We start from the raw sequence: 14,236 nt of genomic DNA, 5'->3' as shown, positions 1-14,236 counted from the left end.
AACTTATATATTTTATACTATTAATTACACAACGTGCTCATTTTGTTCATATAGTCATCTCAATACAATAACATCAGGTATAATACATAAAATCTAATCCATTAAGTCTTACCAATTTATGACCTGATGAGACACTCTTGTGGACAACATTCAGTCCTTAGAAGCTAGAATAACCCTCCAACCATGTGAGGGCATCACAACTTTTAAACTTTCGGCTTTCGATCATTATTATGTCACATTCCTCCTCCGATGCTGAATTCTAAAAAAAATTCTAGCAAAGAGTTTAAGTAAATAAGTGCTTTAATCAAATAGCCTTTAAATCGTTTATAGCAAAGGTTGATGTTTTACCATGATTACACAACTGATATTTTTTAGATGTAAAATAATTTGAAATATTTGATTTGGATTAAAACTTAATTCCAACATGGACTTTCAGGCCACCAGAATACTTGTCAGTGAAGAGTCAAATAGAAATGGAACCAATAAAAAGTTTTAAGATCATGATGCAGAAATTCTGATTTATAACACCACACAAGCTGATATAAACAGTTTTTAACCCTACCGAATGACAGACAATGGAGCACTACTCTCTGGTCCAAGTCCATGTATGTTTTTAATCTAGTACAGCTGGCAGAATCATAAAAATCTGCACAGATCATTTCAATGCTTAAGACAGCACTCCACTTTTATTCCGACATCTGTCTGTCTATACATCTCCCAATTTTTAAAGTAGACATGTTGGTAAGAACAAACTTTATCACGTGCTTTATGTACAGATATAATATGTCCTGAATTATTATTTAACAGTGGTCCTGGAAATATCTGGGGGTAAGGAGGAAAAGAAAACTGGGGAAAGATTTAAAAATGGTCCAAATTACACTGTTTAAGAGTATCTTCTTAAATTATTATTATTTTTTTGTGTGTGAGAAAATTTCCTACTTGGCATCTATTTCAATCCCTGAAGAATAACATCATTAAAAACATTTCCTGTCTGATGATACATAGTTTTATTTTTAGTTGTCAGTGGTCTACAGCAAAGGGAACAATTGTGGATTCAGTTTTACACAATTAACATTCTAAATAAAATGATTTAATGGGTGGATAAGGTGGGGGTGGGGTAGAGAAAGGCAAAGAGGAGGAAGAAAGAGACGCAATATTGAGGAAGATCAGTATGTTTAAAACTCCAGGCAGTTTGGGAAAGGAAACTCTGCAGCTATCTAAGGTGTCTGACCTAAATGTGTGAGGTGCACAGATCTTAACCTTTGAATGGATTATTTCTATTATACAGGGCTATTTACAAATACAATCTTTCCAAATGTAATCTCACACCACATTTGACTTCATTAATATTTTATGAATTGGATTTTTCCCCTGAACGCATAAGCTTATAATTTAATCACCTGGTGAAGGCAAAAATCCACATTTAAGCAAAGCTATGATTATTTTATTAACTGTCACCAAATGTCTCTGAAAAATTTTATAGTCATAATCCTAGCAATTGAAACACTCAGTATTTTAAAAGTGTCTAATTTTGATGATTTACTCTGTTATGGGAAGATACCCACAAAAAGATAAAACCTATGGTCCTGTTTAATTAACTAAATGCTTTCTGAAACGTGTGTTGATAGCACTGGTAATCTGCTTGTCTAGAAGGCTTCAAAGAGCGATCTGCTTGACTCTTTGTTAAAGGGCCTGCCTGCTAACACAGTGTTACAGTAAATGCCTAGGGAGCCTTCAGAACTAAACTAGCCATATATAAAGCAAATTGAGTTTGTTTTTTTTGAGACAAGGTTTGTCTGTGTAGCCTTGGCAGTCCTGGACTCACTCTGTAGAACAGGCTGGCCTCGAACTCACAGAGATCGGCCAGCCTATGCCTCCCAGAGTGCTGGGATTACAGGTGTACACCACCACTCTCAGCTATGCAAATTGTCATTTTACTGCTAGGCTTATTACAAATGAACACATATTATGTAAGTATTTAATTCTAGAATTTAAAAACTATGTTTAAGAGGTACAATACCGCTATCTAATTTTTTCCTTTAGTAAGCATTTTAAAAATTAGTTACTATATAGAACAGGGTCATAGTTGAAGAGTTACTATTAAGTTCCAAATGGTAGAAAAGTCTTCTAAAATGACTGTAGGTGGCTGAAGGAAATGACTGCTTCACCACTGAGAGCTATATCCCTAGCCTTTTGTTTGCCACTTGAATGCATATCTTTAGAGTCATTTTCAAGTATAAACCATATTTATTTTAAAATACTTTAAAATTTCTAAAAGGCTACCCATGAATATGTAGGCATAATTTCATCACTGTTCAAAAAAGGTTCCCTGCACTTTTACATAGTTGTTTCATAGATTATGAATTAGATATATGGACTTAGTAATATCAACTATAAGCAATTAGTCCAAATAGTCCTGACAAGAGTAAAAACATGGGAAGACGGTATGTACCCAGAAATTAACACAGAATCAACAAATCATTAAACTGATACATCAAAAACCAAAAACCAAAAACTCCTACATGCTGACACATAGTCTTTTTGCGTGAGAACATGCATGCATATGTTCATGTGAATGTGTGTTGGAGAGCAGATGTGGAGACCAGAAGTTTACATCAAGTGCCTTCCTCACTCACTTCTCCACCTTAGATTTTGAAATAGAGGCTTCTCATTGGCTGACCACTAAGCCCCAGGGATGCACTCCAGTGCTAGAAGTGAACAGGTGTGTGTTGCTGTTCCTGGCTCCCCCCCCGGCCCCCCCCTCAAAATGTGTGTGCTGGGAATCAAGCTAAGGTCCTCATGCCTGTGTGGCAAATTGCCCCCACTGAGTCATCTCCCCTGTACATTCTCCTTTTACTTCTTCTTTTCAGTTCTGGGGCTCATGTCCAGAGCCCCACACATACTATACACAAAATCAGCATTAATACTAAGTTTATATCCTCTAGCACTATGTGAATTTATGAATTTACAAAGCATGTAACAGAAAATAAAAAATTGAAACTGGAGATGGGAAAAGATAAAATGAAATAATAAAGTTAAAGGAGTCCAGTTACATATTTCTCAAGTATATGCACTAAAAATCTACATACTTTCTAAACAGGAATCTGTGCATTTTACTCTGAGTTGCTTATTTATTTATTCATTTTTGAGACAGAGTTCTTCTGTATAGCTTTGGCTACCCTAAAAATTGCTATGTAGACTAGGCTGGCCTCAAAGCTAGCAAGAACTACCAGCCTCTGCCTCCTGAATGCTGCTATTAAAGGCCTGAGCTACCATGTCTGACACAATATACACTCTTAAATAACTATGGACAGTGACAGCCAAACTGTCTGCACACATATTTTAATATACTGAAAACACCACCATTTCTGGTCTAAATACAACAGAATTAAAGTGCTGGGGGGTGGGGAAATCACAGGATCCTCCAATTCTTTTCATATTCTGAAGAGGTAACTATCATAGCAAAAATATTTTAAAGGATATTTAGCAAAAGATAATAAACACTGTAATTATTTTTCCCATTAAATTTATTCAAAAACAAAAAACATTTTTTCTAAATATTATAACAAATATTTTAGAAGTAGCCAACTAAAAGTCCAAACACTGAGGCTAATTTCTAGTAATCTACAGTATTTATTTAAAATCTCTTATCAGCTACCAAATAAAACCAAACTGTTCAACAATTTATTTGCAGTCTTAGTATGAACATGTGTGTGCAGGCAGATAAAGAACATCAGTTATAGTTTAAATGTCAGCCATATATACCTCTTCCACTGTTCCAAAGCTTTAAAAAAAAACTGATATTTTTTCTCAGAAGGCTTACAAACTGTATATGAGTTTAAATATATTGAAGTATAAACCTAAAATTTTAAACTGTTGAGTAATACAATGGAAAAACAAAACAACAACTGTTCTAGTTCAGTGACTTTTGGGTGTACTTAAATTTTCTTTTAGTCTGAGCAAATCAATGGGAGGCTTTTCCTAACAAATCTTTCTAACAAAGTACTAGATTTTGTAAAAATGGTTTAGTGCATTTGTAGTTTTCTGCTATTTAAGACTTTGGTTTTCTTAAAATTTGGTGAGAAATATAAATAATAAATACCTTCTTAATGGACCTATTACCATGACCTCTGAAAGTAGGATGGGTGATTGAGGTCAAGTAATTTAAACAACAATGAAAGGTTGCAAAGGAAGAAACGAAACTATGTAACCTGGTGAATAGCTAAACAACTTCTCAATGCCAATTCTAAAGTCTTATATCAATGTGTAGAAAATAGGTATAAGTACATCAGATGTTATAAGTTATCAGTATTATCAGGTGTTCTAAATGAACTATGGAAAACTGAAAGAAGAAATGTTTAGGAACCAAAGAAACAGTACTGCTAAGAGTGAGGTTTAAGAATTATGGTTAAAACTTCACAAACAGAGCCAGGTGTGGTGGCGCACACCTTTAATCCCAGCACTTGGAAGGCAGAGGCAGGCAGATCTGTGAGTTCGAGGACAACCTGCACTACAAAAGAAACCCTGTCTCAAAAACCCAAAACAAACAAACAACAAAACAAAACCCTTCCAGAAGCAGACAATCTGCCTAAAAGCAGATACAAACAGTTTTTTTCTTTGTTGGTTAGGAAGCAATATTCCCTAAATGTTTCCATTTCTAACACACCCTCTTCATATTATCTCTGTTCTGATCTCTAAATGTTAGGAAGTACAGTTTATGGTTCTGGCTTGATCCTCATCTCTTATCATACTCTGTTCTTTAGAATCCTGGCCTGTTCTAAAGTTTGGACTCTAAATACAGAGGAAAAAATTCTTCAATATCATTATTTCTCTACCCAGTTGTATACCTAGATATCTCTAACAGTCTGCCAATTAATCCATAAACCTCATCTATATATCTATCTCTTTCTAGACTCTTTTGCTAATGCATCCTATAATATAAGTATTGCCTCATTCAACTGGGTTTTCGACACTTTGGAGTAGTTTGGGTGCTTATAATCCATAAGTTGTATTACCTACTGATCCCTATTTCTAACAATCATATTTTTTCTCTGTTCAATCAGTTTTTCTTCTCTGTTGTTTTTATATTATTCATAAATCAAATCCAACCATTCTTATACTAACCCAATACACATATGTAAGCCCTTCTCTAATTGGATTGCTCCTTTCCCTCAGTTCTCTAGCTCTGCAATACCACACTCTATCCACTTTTCAACTAAGAAAGCTACCTCTTGACGTAGCTTTGACCAATGATTCCAACTTTCCTTGTGAAGTGGAAAACTGCTTGGATATTATTATACAGGGGCCATTGTTTTCAATTATTTGATTATGTATCTGGTTATCTTTTCCCTAAGTAAGAGCAAACTCATTAGAAGTAGGTACTGAGTGTTACAATCTAGTCTTTCCTGCTTTTACAGGAATCAATAAATTTGTGTCTAATAATGAGTAGTATCTAACCACTCTCATCAATTTACATTTAAAGACTGCTGCTACCGTGAAGACAAGCTAGCTCAAGGGAATAATGTATCCCTTGCAATCGCTTATCACTTATTGACTAAATTTCTTCATGAAGACAAAACCACTCCAACTGCTTGTCTGTAAGGCAAATCAAGTAGTCGGATTTCTTCCCTTTAGTCTAAAGGTTCTTTTCCCTAGCACTTCTTTATGGTAAGAACTGTCTGCTGTAATTCTGACACCAAACTTTCATAGACAAAACCTCGTAATGATGCCTGATTACCAGTCATTATTGAGGCAGGTTTCTAAACTGATTCTTAAAAAACCAGATAGATTTAAGAAAGCCAAGAATGAGCACTTTTAAAACATATTCAAAATTTAGCATCACTAAAAATGCTAACATGTAAGGATATCACAAAAAAAATTGACTTCACAAAGATCTAACTTCTTAGAAAGCCAACCCTATAAGCCATACTAGTAACTTCAATGAACGGGGCTTAAGAAAGGGCTGGAAAAGCCGGGCGTGGTGGTGCACGCCTGTAATCCCAGCACTCGGGAGGCAGAGGCAGGTGGATCGCTGTGAGTTCTAACCAGTCTGGTCTACAAAGTGAGTCCAGGACAGCCAAGGCTACACAGAGAAACCTTGTCTCGAAAAACCAAAAAAAAAGAAAAAAAAAAAAAAAAAAAAAGAAAGGGCTGGATTGTTTTTGGGCTATCACTCTCCTTGTATTTGTAGATACTTTCACCACCTGGCCCCAAGGACTCTGTAAAACTGACAAATAAGGAACACAGAATAAGATGGCACCTACAAGATGATGAAAAGAACTGCTTGAGAGAAGCTTCGATTTCAGGACACAAGGAAAACACTGGGTGCCTCAGAAAAGGATGATCTGAATATAGACAAAGGCAACCAGCCTATTTTTAAAAGCTTCTCAAATTGTTAATTCTAACTTAAACATAGGAAAAACCAAAGAAGAACTAGTAAGTTAATAAGTTAATGTGGAATAGCATATTAGTTATTCCTTTTTGTTTGTTTGTTTCTGTTTTTGAGACAGAGTTTCTGTGTGTAGCCTTGGCTGTCCTGGATTTCCTTTGTAAAGCAGGCTGGCTTTGAACTCAGAGATCTGCCTCCCTAAGTCCTGGGAAGGTATTCCTATTTTGATTGTAAAGATACTTGATAAATTGAAAGTTTCCTGGCAGGAGAAAAAGGTTTCAGTCCTTAAAATTGAGTTCAAGCATGCATCTTCAGATACTCAGGTATGATTATTGAAAGCTATCCCCAGGACTGGAGACTCCCATGGTAAAGAGCTCGTCCAGCTCTTTAGGACCCAAGTTTGGTCCCTAGCACCCAGGATAGCTCATAACCATCTGTTACTCCAGCTCCAACTTTGATGCTATTTTCTGGCCCCCATTGGTACCTACATACAAGTAGCATACCTCTCCCTAGTAAAAATAAATGCTAAAAAGGTTATTTCCATTGAATATCATTCCAAGACTTCAAAAACAGGAGCCTGAAGCATGGTATCAGGTGACATTGATGGGCAAGTTTATGCTTCAAAATATGTAGACAACACAGATACATCATATACAGTTTTTATGGCCTCCTAAATCAGCAGCTCTCAACCTGTGGGTTGTGGCCCCTTTGTGTGTGTGTGTGGGGGTGCCCCACATCAGATACCTGTGTATCAGATATTTATATTACAATTCGTAACAGTAGCAGAACTACAGTTATCAAGTAGCAACAAAATAGTGTTATGGTTGGGGTCACCACAGCATGAGGAACTGTATTAAAGGGTCACTGCCCTAAATCCTTGAAAGGTTCTATTTAACAAGAGAATTGCCTTTGTAAAATATTTACCTGGCAAATTGTAAAAAAAAATTAAAAAAATTACAAACCTCAAATTCTGCAATAGTCCAAATTTAGGTTATTTGGGGAGATCCAAAACAAAGGCAAAAGTTGTAATTAACATATTAAGCCTAGTTTACAAAAATCTTTAACCCATCTGCTATGAGTAAGTAGAACCACAACTCTTTCACAGTGTCAGCTAACAAGTCTATAGGCATATGCCGTATAAAGTTGTATTGACTGTTCTCTTAGAGATAATAAAGCCAAGTCATTCCCACTTGAGTGTGTGTGTGTGTGCGCGTGCGCGCTCGTGCAGGTGTATAATTACTTTATTACTGAGCAATATTTTCAGCCTAAATTTGAGTTTTTAGATAAAAAGTTAAAAGGAAACCAGTCACCATTTTCCACTGTGTTTCGTTTGTTACCTTGGTACCAACCAGGCCAGTTTACAGTGAAGAATATCTGTAATATTAAGTTCTGACTATACTGGCAACAGTACAAATATCCATTAACTTCTTTGGTTCTGGATAACAGGCTCCAAAAGGGGGGAATACTCTGTGTGTGTGTGTGTGTGTGTGTGTGTGTGTGTGTGTGTGTGTGTGTGAGAGAGAGAGAGAGAGAGAGAGAGAGAGAGAGAGAGAGAGAGAGAGAGAGAGAGAACTGAAGGCCAGAGAGAGAGAGAGAGAGAACTGAAGGCCAACATCAGCTGTCTTACTCTACCCCATCTATTTTTCAAGGGAAGGCCTCGCACTGAGTCTGCACCTTGCTGATTAGCTATACTGTGTAGACCAGTAGGTCAGTGAGATGTAGGGACTGTTCTGTTGCCATTTTCTAGTGTCTGGACTGCCATATTTGGTTCTTCTTTTGGTGACAGGGATCTAAGTTCAAGTCCACTGCCTTTTCCCCAGCTCAGAAATAATTTTTAACCAATGAGACATGATATACATAGAACAACTTTACTCATTTCTGATATGCTGAAAGTATTTCGTATCTACTAAAGAAAACAAGTATTTAGTTGTAACAACAGTTATGAACAAGTAACTTCTTTGACTGTCTTATAATGAAACTAAAGGACCATTTCAGTGTTAGATCCAAATTACACAAAATAAAGATCAAACCTTTCCACAATGTATTAATGAAAATAACACATCATTCATACTGACATGACAGGTTATGAGAGCTAGATATTACAAATATTTAAACTGCATTTAAAGCTACTTTTATTATATTCAAACAGTACTATATTTCCTTGTAGTCAAGAAAAGTATAAGGTATATCTCAAGTACTATTTGAGTGACTAAAACCTCAAGTCTGTTTCATACCATAGTCTACTTATTCATTTATTTATAACATTTTATACTGCTAGACCAAAATTAATTAAAGCTTGATTATATATAAACTTCCTGTTCAAAAACTGTTTAAAATGACTTCTGGTTAAATAAGGAACAAACCAACTACAAGATACTTTGTTTAGAAAATATCTTTAGAGTTATACATACAAACAAATCAAGCCTAAAATTTAAAAGAAAATTATATCATTAAGGCAATGCACAACATGTCTTAATATGACATGTACATGCACTTAGCAACTCTCTTTTCTAATGAAAGAGAGTTGAGTCCATGAGTGCTATCCAAAAATATGCCAGATGACACAAATGCGTTGCCAGGCAGAGTTAAAGGAATCTAACAAGCTTTGTGGGAATTTAAAAAACACTGTGTTGAACTCCTATTAATTAAACACTGAATGATGGATTGTTAATAAATATTCAGCCAGGTAACTGAAGAAAGCATATACTGTTTAAAAACGGTGTGTTAAGCAGAAAGATAAACCAAAGTATCTTTTGCCAAAAGTGCAATCTGAAGTTTTTGTTTCGTTATTTTTGTTGTTGTTGTTCTTGTTTTTGAAAGTGAAAAATAAGACCTAAATGGTATTTTTGTGAAAAAGCAAGTTGTTATATAGATCTACGAAATTCTAACAAGCAAACTTGGTGACAATTTCTTGTCAAAATTAATGACAATTTTGTTATTCAGGTCTTGTTTCTCTCTAGTTTTTTTTTTTTTAGCTTGAAGTAACTTTTTGTGTGTGTGTTGTTATAAATCCTATAAAATAGCATAAAAATTAAGACTGATTTAATAGAAAAAATATTTTGTACTAAGATATATGAAGTGATTATTTTAAGACAATGGAGTATGTAAATCTTTTAAAATAAAGAAATACTATGCATAGAATGCAGTAAAATAAAAAGCAGACTTATATTCTATGGGCAGTCTTTTTGGTTTATTTTGCTGCTTTGTCCCATGCTAGATACCATGTGATTCCGCCCCCTTTTAAAATAGCAAAGATCACTTTTATGCAAAGCAATTCATGCATACATTTTTGCATGTATGCATTCCATATCAAGTAATCATACCTATCCCAGAGGCTCTTTGATTCCTGAAACGTGTTCAAATGGAACGCTTGGTAGAAAGCAGTTGAAGGATTCCTGTGAGACCCAAGAATCAAATGGAAATGAAGTTGAGAACGTACAGTATAAGCAGTTTACAAATTGGAAGAGTTTAGATTCCCACACAGTGTAACCACTTAAATTTGAAAAAAGAAAAAGAAAGTGCTAAGACAGTTTAAAACGATACTTTGGATTTAAAAAAAAAACCCACAGTAATTAAGGATCAAAGTTCTAAAAGAAAGAATAACAGATAAGTTAAATACTAACATTCAATTGTGTGCAAATATACATAAATGTGACCAGTTCAGCCTGCCTATCAATACCAGGTTGTATTAGATGCCTTAACAGTCAGCTAGAGTTTTAGTTAAGTTGTTCTCCAGTAGAATATCCATGTATAACACTAAGCTATTGCTTCCTAGAATTTGTTAAAAAAAGAAGGGTTAATGATGAATAATATGAGTCCTTCCTGGGTTGGTCATAACACATTTCCACTTTTAAGTTTATTTGTATGTAGTTTCTCTGACCTAGTTGTGGGCGGGGGAGCAATACAATTGTATGGAAGCATTCTAATTTCGTATATTAAACATTTATAAACTTGTTTTTATCAAAATCTCAATTGTTCGATTTTTCTAATCAAAGCTTGGGAGACAGATGCTATGGTGAAAGCCTGCTAACTCAGAGAGGCAGAGAAAGCACCCAACTGACCTTCTACTCTGCTGATGTCCCAAAAGGAAAGAACCCTCCTTTCCCATGCTCTCTCTCAAAAACAAAACAACCTCAAACTGAATGTCCCTCCCTTCTACTTCCTCTGCATCTCTCTATCTATCCTCCTGATTTCTTCTGGTTTTTTCCTATGCTCATTCCCTGTTAAATGGTTGCTTGCTCTGCCTCTTGACTTATGGTTGACTTTATTTAATCCTGTTTAAAATATTCAAACAGAAAGTTCTTAGATAAAGGTGTTTACTAGAGCTGAACCAGACCACAATTAGAAACAGGTTTTTCAGTAAACAACACAATTTAGGGGCTCACAGAGTGATCAAATATCCTGCCACATCAACTATGTCACTCATTCCAACTATCCCTAAGGACATAGTCCCTAGGGCAAACATCACAGAACTTTAAGTAACTGATAAGCTAAAGTAGGCAAACTCCAGTATATATAATTGACTCTGTATGTCATAAAAATTTCTCCAGGAGCTAAGCTTTTAACAAACCTAACAGTTTGCACTCATTAAGCATAATTCTAATGTCTTCCTCACCATCTACCTGTACTTTAAGGGAGTTAACAAGTACCTACCATATCACTTTAAAAATCCTTGACTTGGGGCTAAATAAGATGGCTCAGTGGTTGAGAGCACCTAGTGCTGTTGGTTGCTAAGAGCCCAAATACAGTTCCCAGGATCCACTCTACTGCATGGTACTCGAGCTCCATGAAATCTGATGACTAATCAGTCACCCAATCAATCAAACAAACAATCAATCAATCAATCAATCATTTTTCTCTGAGGCTACAAGGAAAAACAAAAAACCAAATCTTTGATCCAGGCTATAGTATAAGAACAGCAGCTAAGAACATACTTGCTGTATATTAGATGCTACGGGAACTCCTTTACATTTATTGACTCAATTTCCACAATAGCCCTACCTAAAAGGGGTAAGACTTACCATTTCCATCTCACTGATCAGAAGTGGACCAGACAAAAGTAACTCCCCAAGCATCATAGAAGGTGGCAGTCTATCTGGCTCTCGGTTCCTAGCACAGAAGCCAGGTGGGTCACAACAACTCACTGTAACACCAGCTCTAGGAGATCCAACACTCTCGTGGGGCCTCCATGAGCACTGGCAGACACATAGCATACACTCATACAAACACGTGCACATACACATAAAATAAAGTAAAAACTTACAAGGTTATCTGCAATAGCAATTAAATATTAATGATTATCAAATTAAAAACAGAATCATGACTTCAAAACCTGAATTGAGTCAAGCTGTGTTGTATGCACAATCACTTTTTAGATGGCATTTTAGATTTTAACCACTAGGTACCACTTCTGATAAAACCAGAAAAGTCACATTGACATTGGGTAACAGAGAATCACCAAAGTAGTTCTTTTGATTAATTAGAACTCTTTAACAATGTGTAGCTCTTATTACTTTTCCTACTTTATTTCCTTTCTATTCTTTGAACCCTTTTTCTTACCTGGGTCTAAAACAATCAAAAGCACAGATTAGATGTTCCAACAACAAAATTTAAGAGGATTCTAACATCTTCTAACTTTTGTTAGACTATTTCCCCCCACTGTCCTTCAAAATCAAGTCAGCCAAGTAAGATAAATGGTAATGAACTCAAACCTAATTTGGCTCCTCCCGCCACCAACTAAATAAATCAAGTCTGCTCACAACAACATGAGAACTAGTTTGTTATTAGTCCTTATTATTTTGTTTAGAGACTTCAACTTTAATGGGATAATGCAAAGATGACGACAGAGGAAGAGGAAAACAGCATAGTAAACTTTTAAGTTAGTCTCTAATTTGGAATTTAAATTTCTTTATGAAGAAAATTTTTAATATTTTTAAAAAGATTTGTTTATTTTATATAGATGAGTGTTTTATCTGAGTGTACACCTGGATGCCAGAAGAGGGCACCAAATCTCATTACAGGTGGTTGTGAGCCACCATGTGATTGCTGGGAATTGAACTCAGGACCTCTGGAAGAGCAGCCAGTACTCTTAACCTCTGAGCCATCTCTCCAGCCCTATAAAGAACATTTAAAATTACATCTACTCAGAAAGATGACATTTAAAAAAAGATCTTCAGATATTTTGACTTTGGAAATAGCTACATTTAATTTGAAGCAAATTCACCTGCTAAGCAAATTAGCTTCAAATAGACACATGACTTATGTTATGAAATGTCACCATTTTTCAATGTAATGATGTTTCTTATAAAATTTAAAAAATTATCTACAGTTAACAGAAAAGCTTAGGGGGTAATAAAAAGAATCTATGAAATAAAGTACAATAAGAGGAGGAAAGGTTCTATTTTATTCAGTGGTTTTGAAAAATGTCTACAAACAAGAAAAGAACATTTTCACTTAGATGGCTGTAATAAATTCAACATAAACTACATCTCATTCTTCTAATATTGCATTACTGGCTCTTAAGAGTAGTAGTTTATATTCACTTCAAGGAAGTTGTTAGGAAACTAGTTTCAAATGTAATTTCTTGCAGAAAAGAATATGTCAGCTTCATCTCTGTGCTATTAAGTTTCATTTAGCATTTAGGTAATCTTACTAACAGAACTTTCCTTAGGCCTTTAGTCCCCTCAATTTTCATGTCATTTCAAAGTTAATTGTTAATTGTGCCATTGGTAATTTACAACGGATTTTTCTTTCTCTGTCGCCTGGCGTCATTATACTAGTCATCCACATTTATTTCCCAGTATATGAAAGCAGTATACCAGCAGGTGACAAACACATATACCATATTCACTTGCTTTAGCAAGATGCTCTATTTGTAGGGTAACTGTACTAGAGAGAAGAAACACATATATGCATCTCCCATATGGTGAATCTTAAAGGGAAAAAGGTATGTAAGCCTCAACTCAGCAAAAATGCTCTCTTTCCTGTATGTCAAAACTTTCAAGATTTAAATAGAAACCAAAGAAAGTAAAAAAAAAAAAAAAAATCAATAAGGGCTATTCCAATCTTATGTGTGGATTAAGTGCTTGTAAGTATCCTTCAGGTAAAACATCACGACATAACCATTTATTAGTGGTTACAGTAATTCTCCTTTATCCCCACTAAGTAATAAAGCAAAGGAATACTGGGCTTTGGAGTAGCAGACCTAAGTGCTTGCTTTCTTAATCCATAAAAGACACTTGTTTACAGTTTGCTGAAAAGATCAAGTGAAATTATGTTTATATAGGGTTTGACACAATTAAGCTTAATTTTATATTGTACAAAATGCAACTTTTGGTAGAGAATCTTAAAAGGCATCAAGTATCTCATCACAATCAAAGTAATGTTGAAGCAAAGAGAATAATTAGATTTATAGACAGGTGCATTAAACTATTTAGTATATTTGCCAAATAGCAATTCTGACTATTGAGACTCAGTGTGACTTTATATTTTAATGTATAATAATTACTGAATTAAGTCTTCAAGTAAGCCATAAGATAAACACTACTTTAAGCTTCCAGAAATACTTTTATTAAATAGCAACTAGAAAATTACGTAAGAATCTAAACTTACTATGGTATCGAGCCCTTTACTGTGCTTCCTGTCAAATTAATGATACAATTTCCCAAGCATGACAGTCTCACTGTTCGATTTCATTTCACAAGATGCTACTTCTCTAGGCTTAGCAAATCACCTGTTATCAGTGATCTAATGTGAATGGCCTTTTAAATTAAAACTCATTCAAAAGTTAGCCTCAGAGAATGTACAAATAATGGGTTGACTCTGAAGATAGAAATTGGGTGGCTGGAG

General features: G+C 35.1%; 1 protein-coding gene across 5 annotated transcripts in view; it reads right to left on the bottom strand.

Moving 5' to 3' along the window:
- Positions 1 to 14,236, bottom strand: part of TSC22D2 (TSC22 domain family member 2) — a 50,214-nt gene that overhangs the window by 26,268 nt on the left and 9,710 nt on the right. The window contains exons 2-3 of one of the 5 annotated variants that reach the window (XR_014776953.1): positions 9,712 to 9,783; positions 113 to 271 (exon numbers count right to left, since the gene is read on the bottom strand). The exons of 1 other annotated variant lie outside the window; for it this stretch is intronic. Coding sequence is in view for 2 of the 4 variants with exons in the window: in XM_084769852.1 (XP_084625978.1) it covers positions 11,386 to 11,497 (112 nt within the window). In the remaining 2 variants the exon portion in view is untranslated. 3 more of the 5 variants (XR_014776954.1, XM_084769850.1, XM_084769852.1) reach the window with 3 other exon arrangements.

This window comes from Acomys minous (genome assembly GCF_964271855.1).
Source record: "Acomys minous genome assembly, chromosome: 19".
In the NCBI taxonomy this organism is placed as follows: domain Eukaryota; kingdom Metazoa; phylum Chordata; class Mammalia; order Rodentia; family Muridae; genus Acomys; species Acomys minous.
The sequence above is the reverse complement of the archived record's forward strand: the minus strand, read 5'-3'. Positions and strand labels throughout refer to the sequence as shown.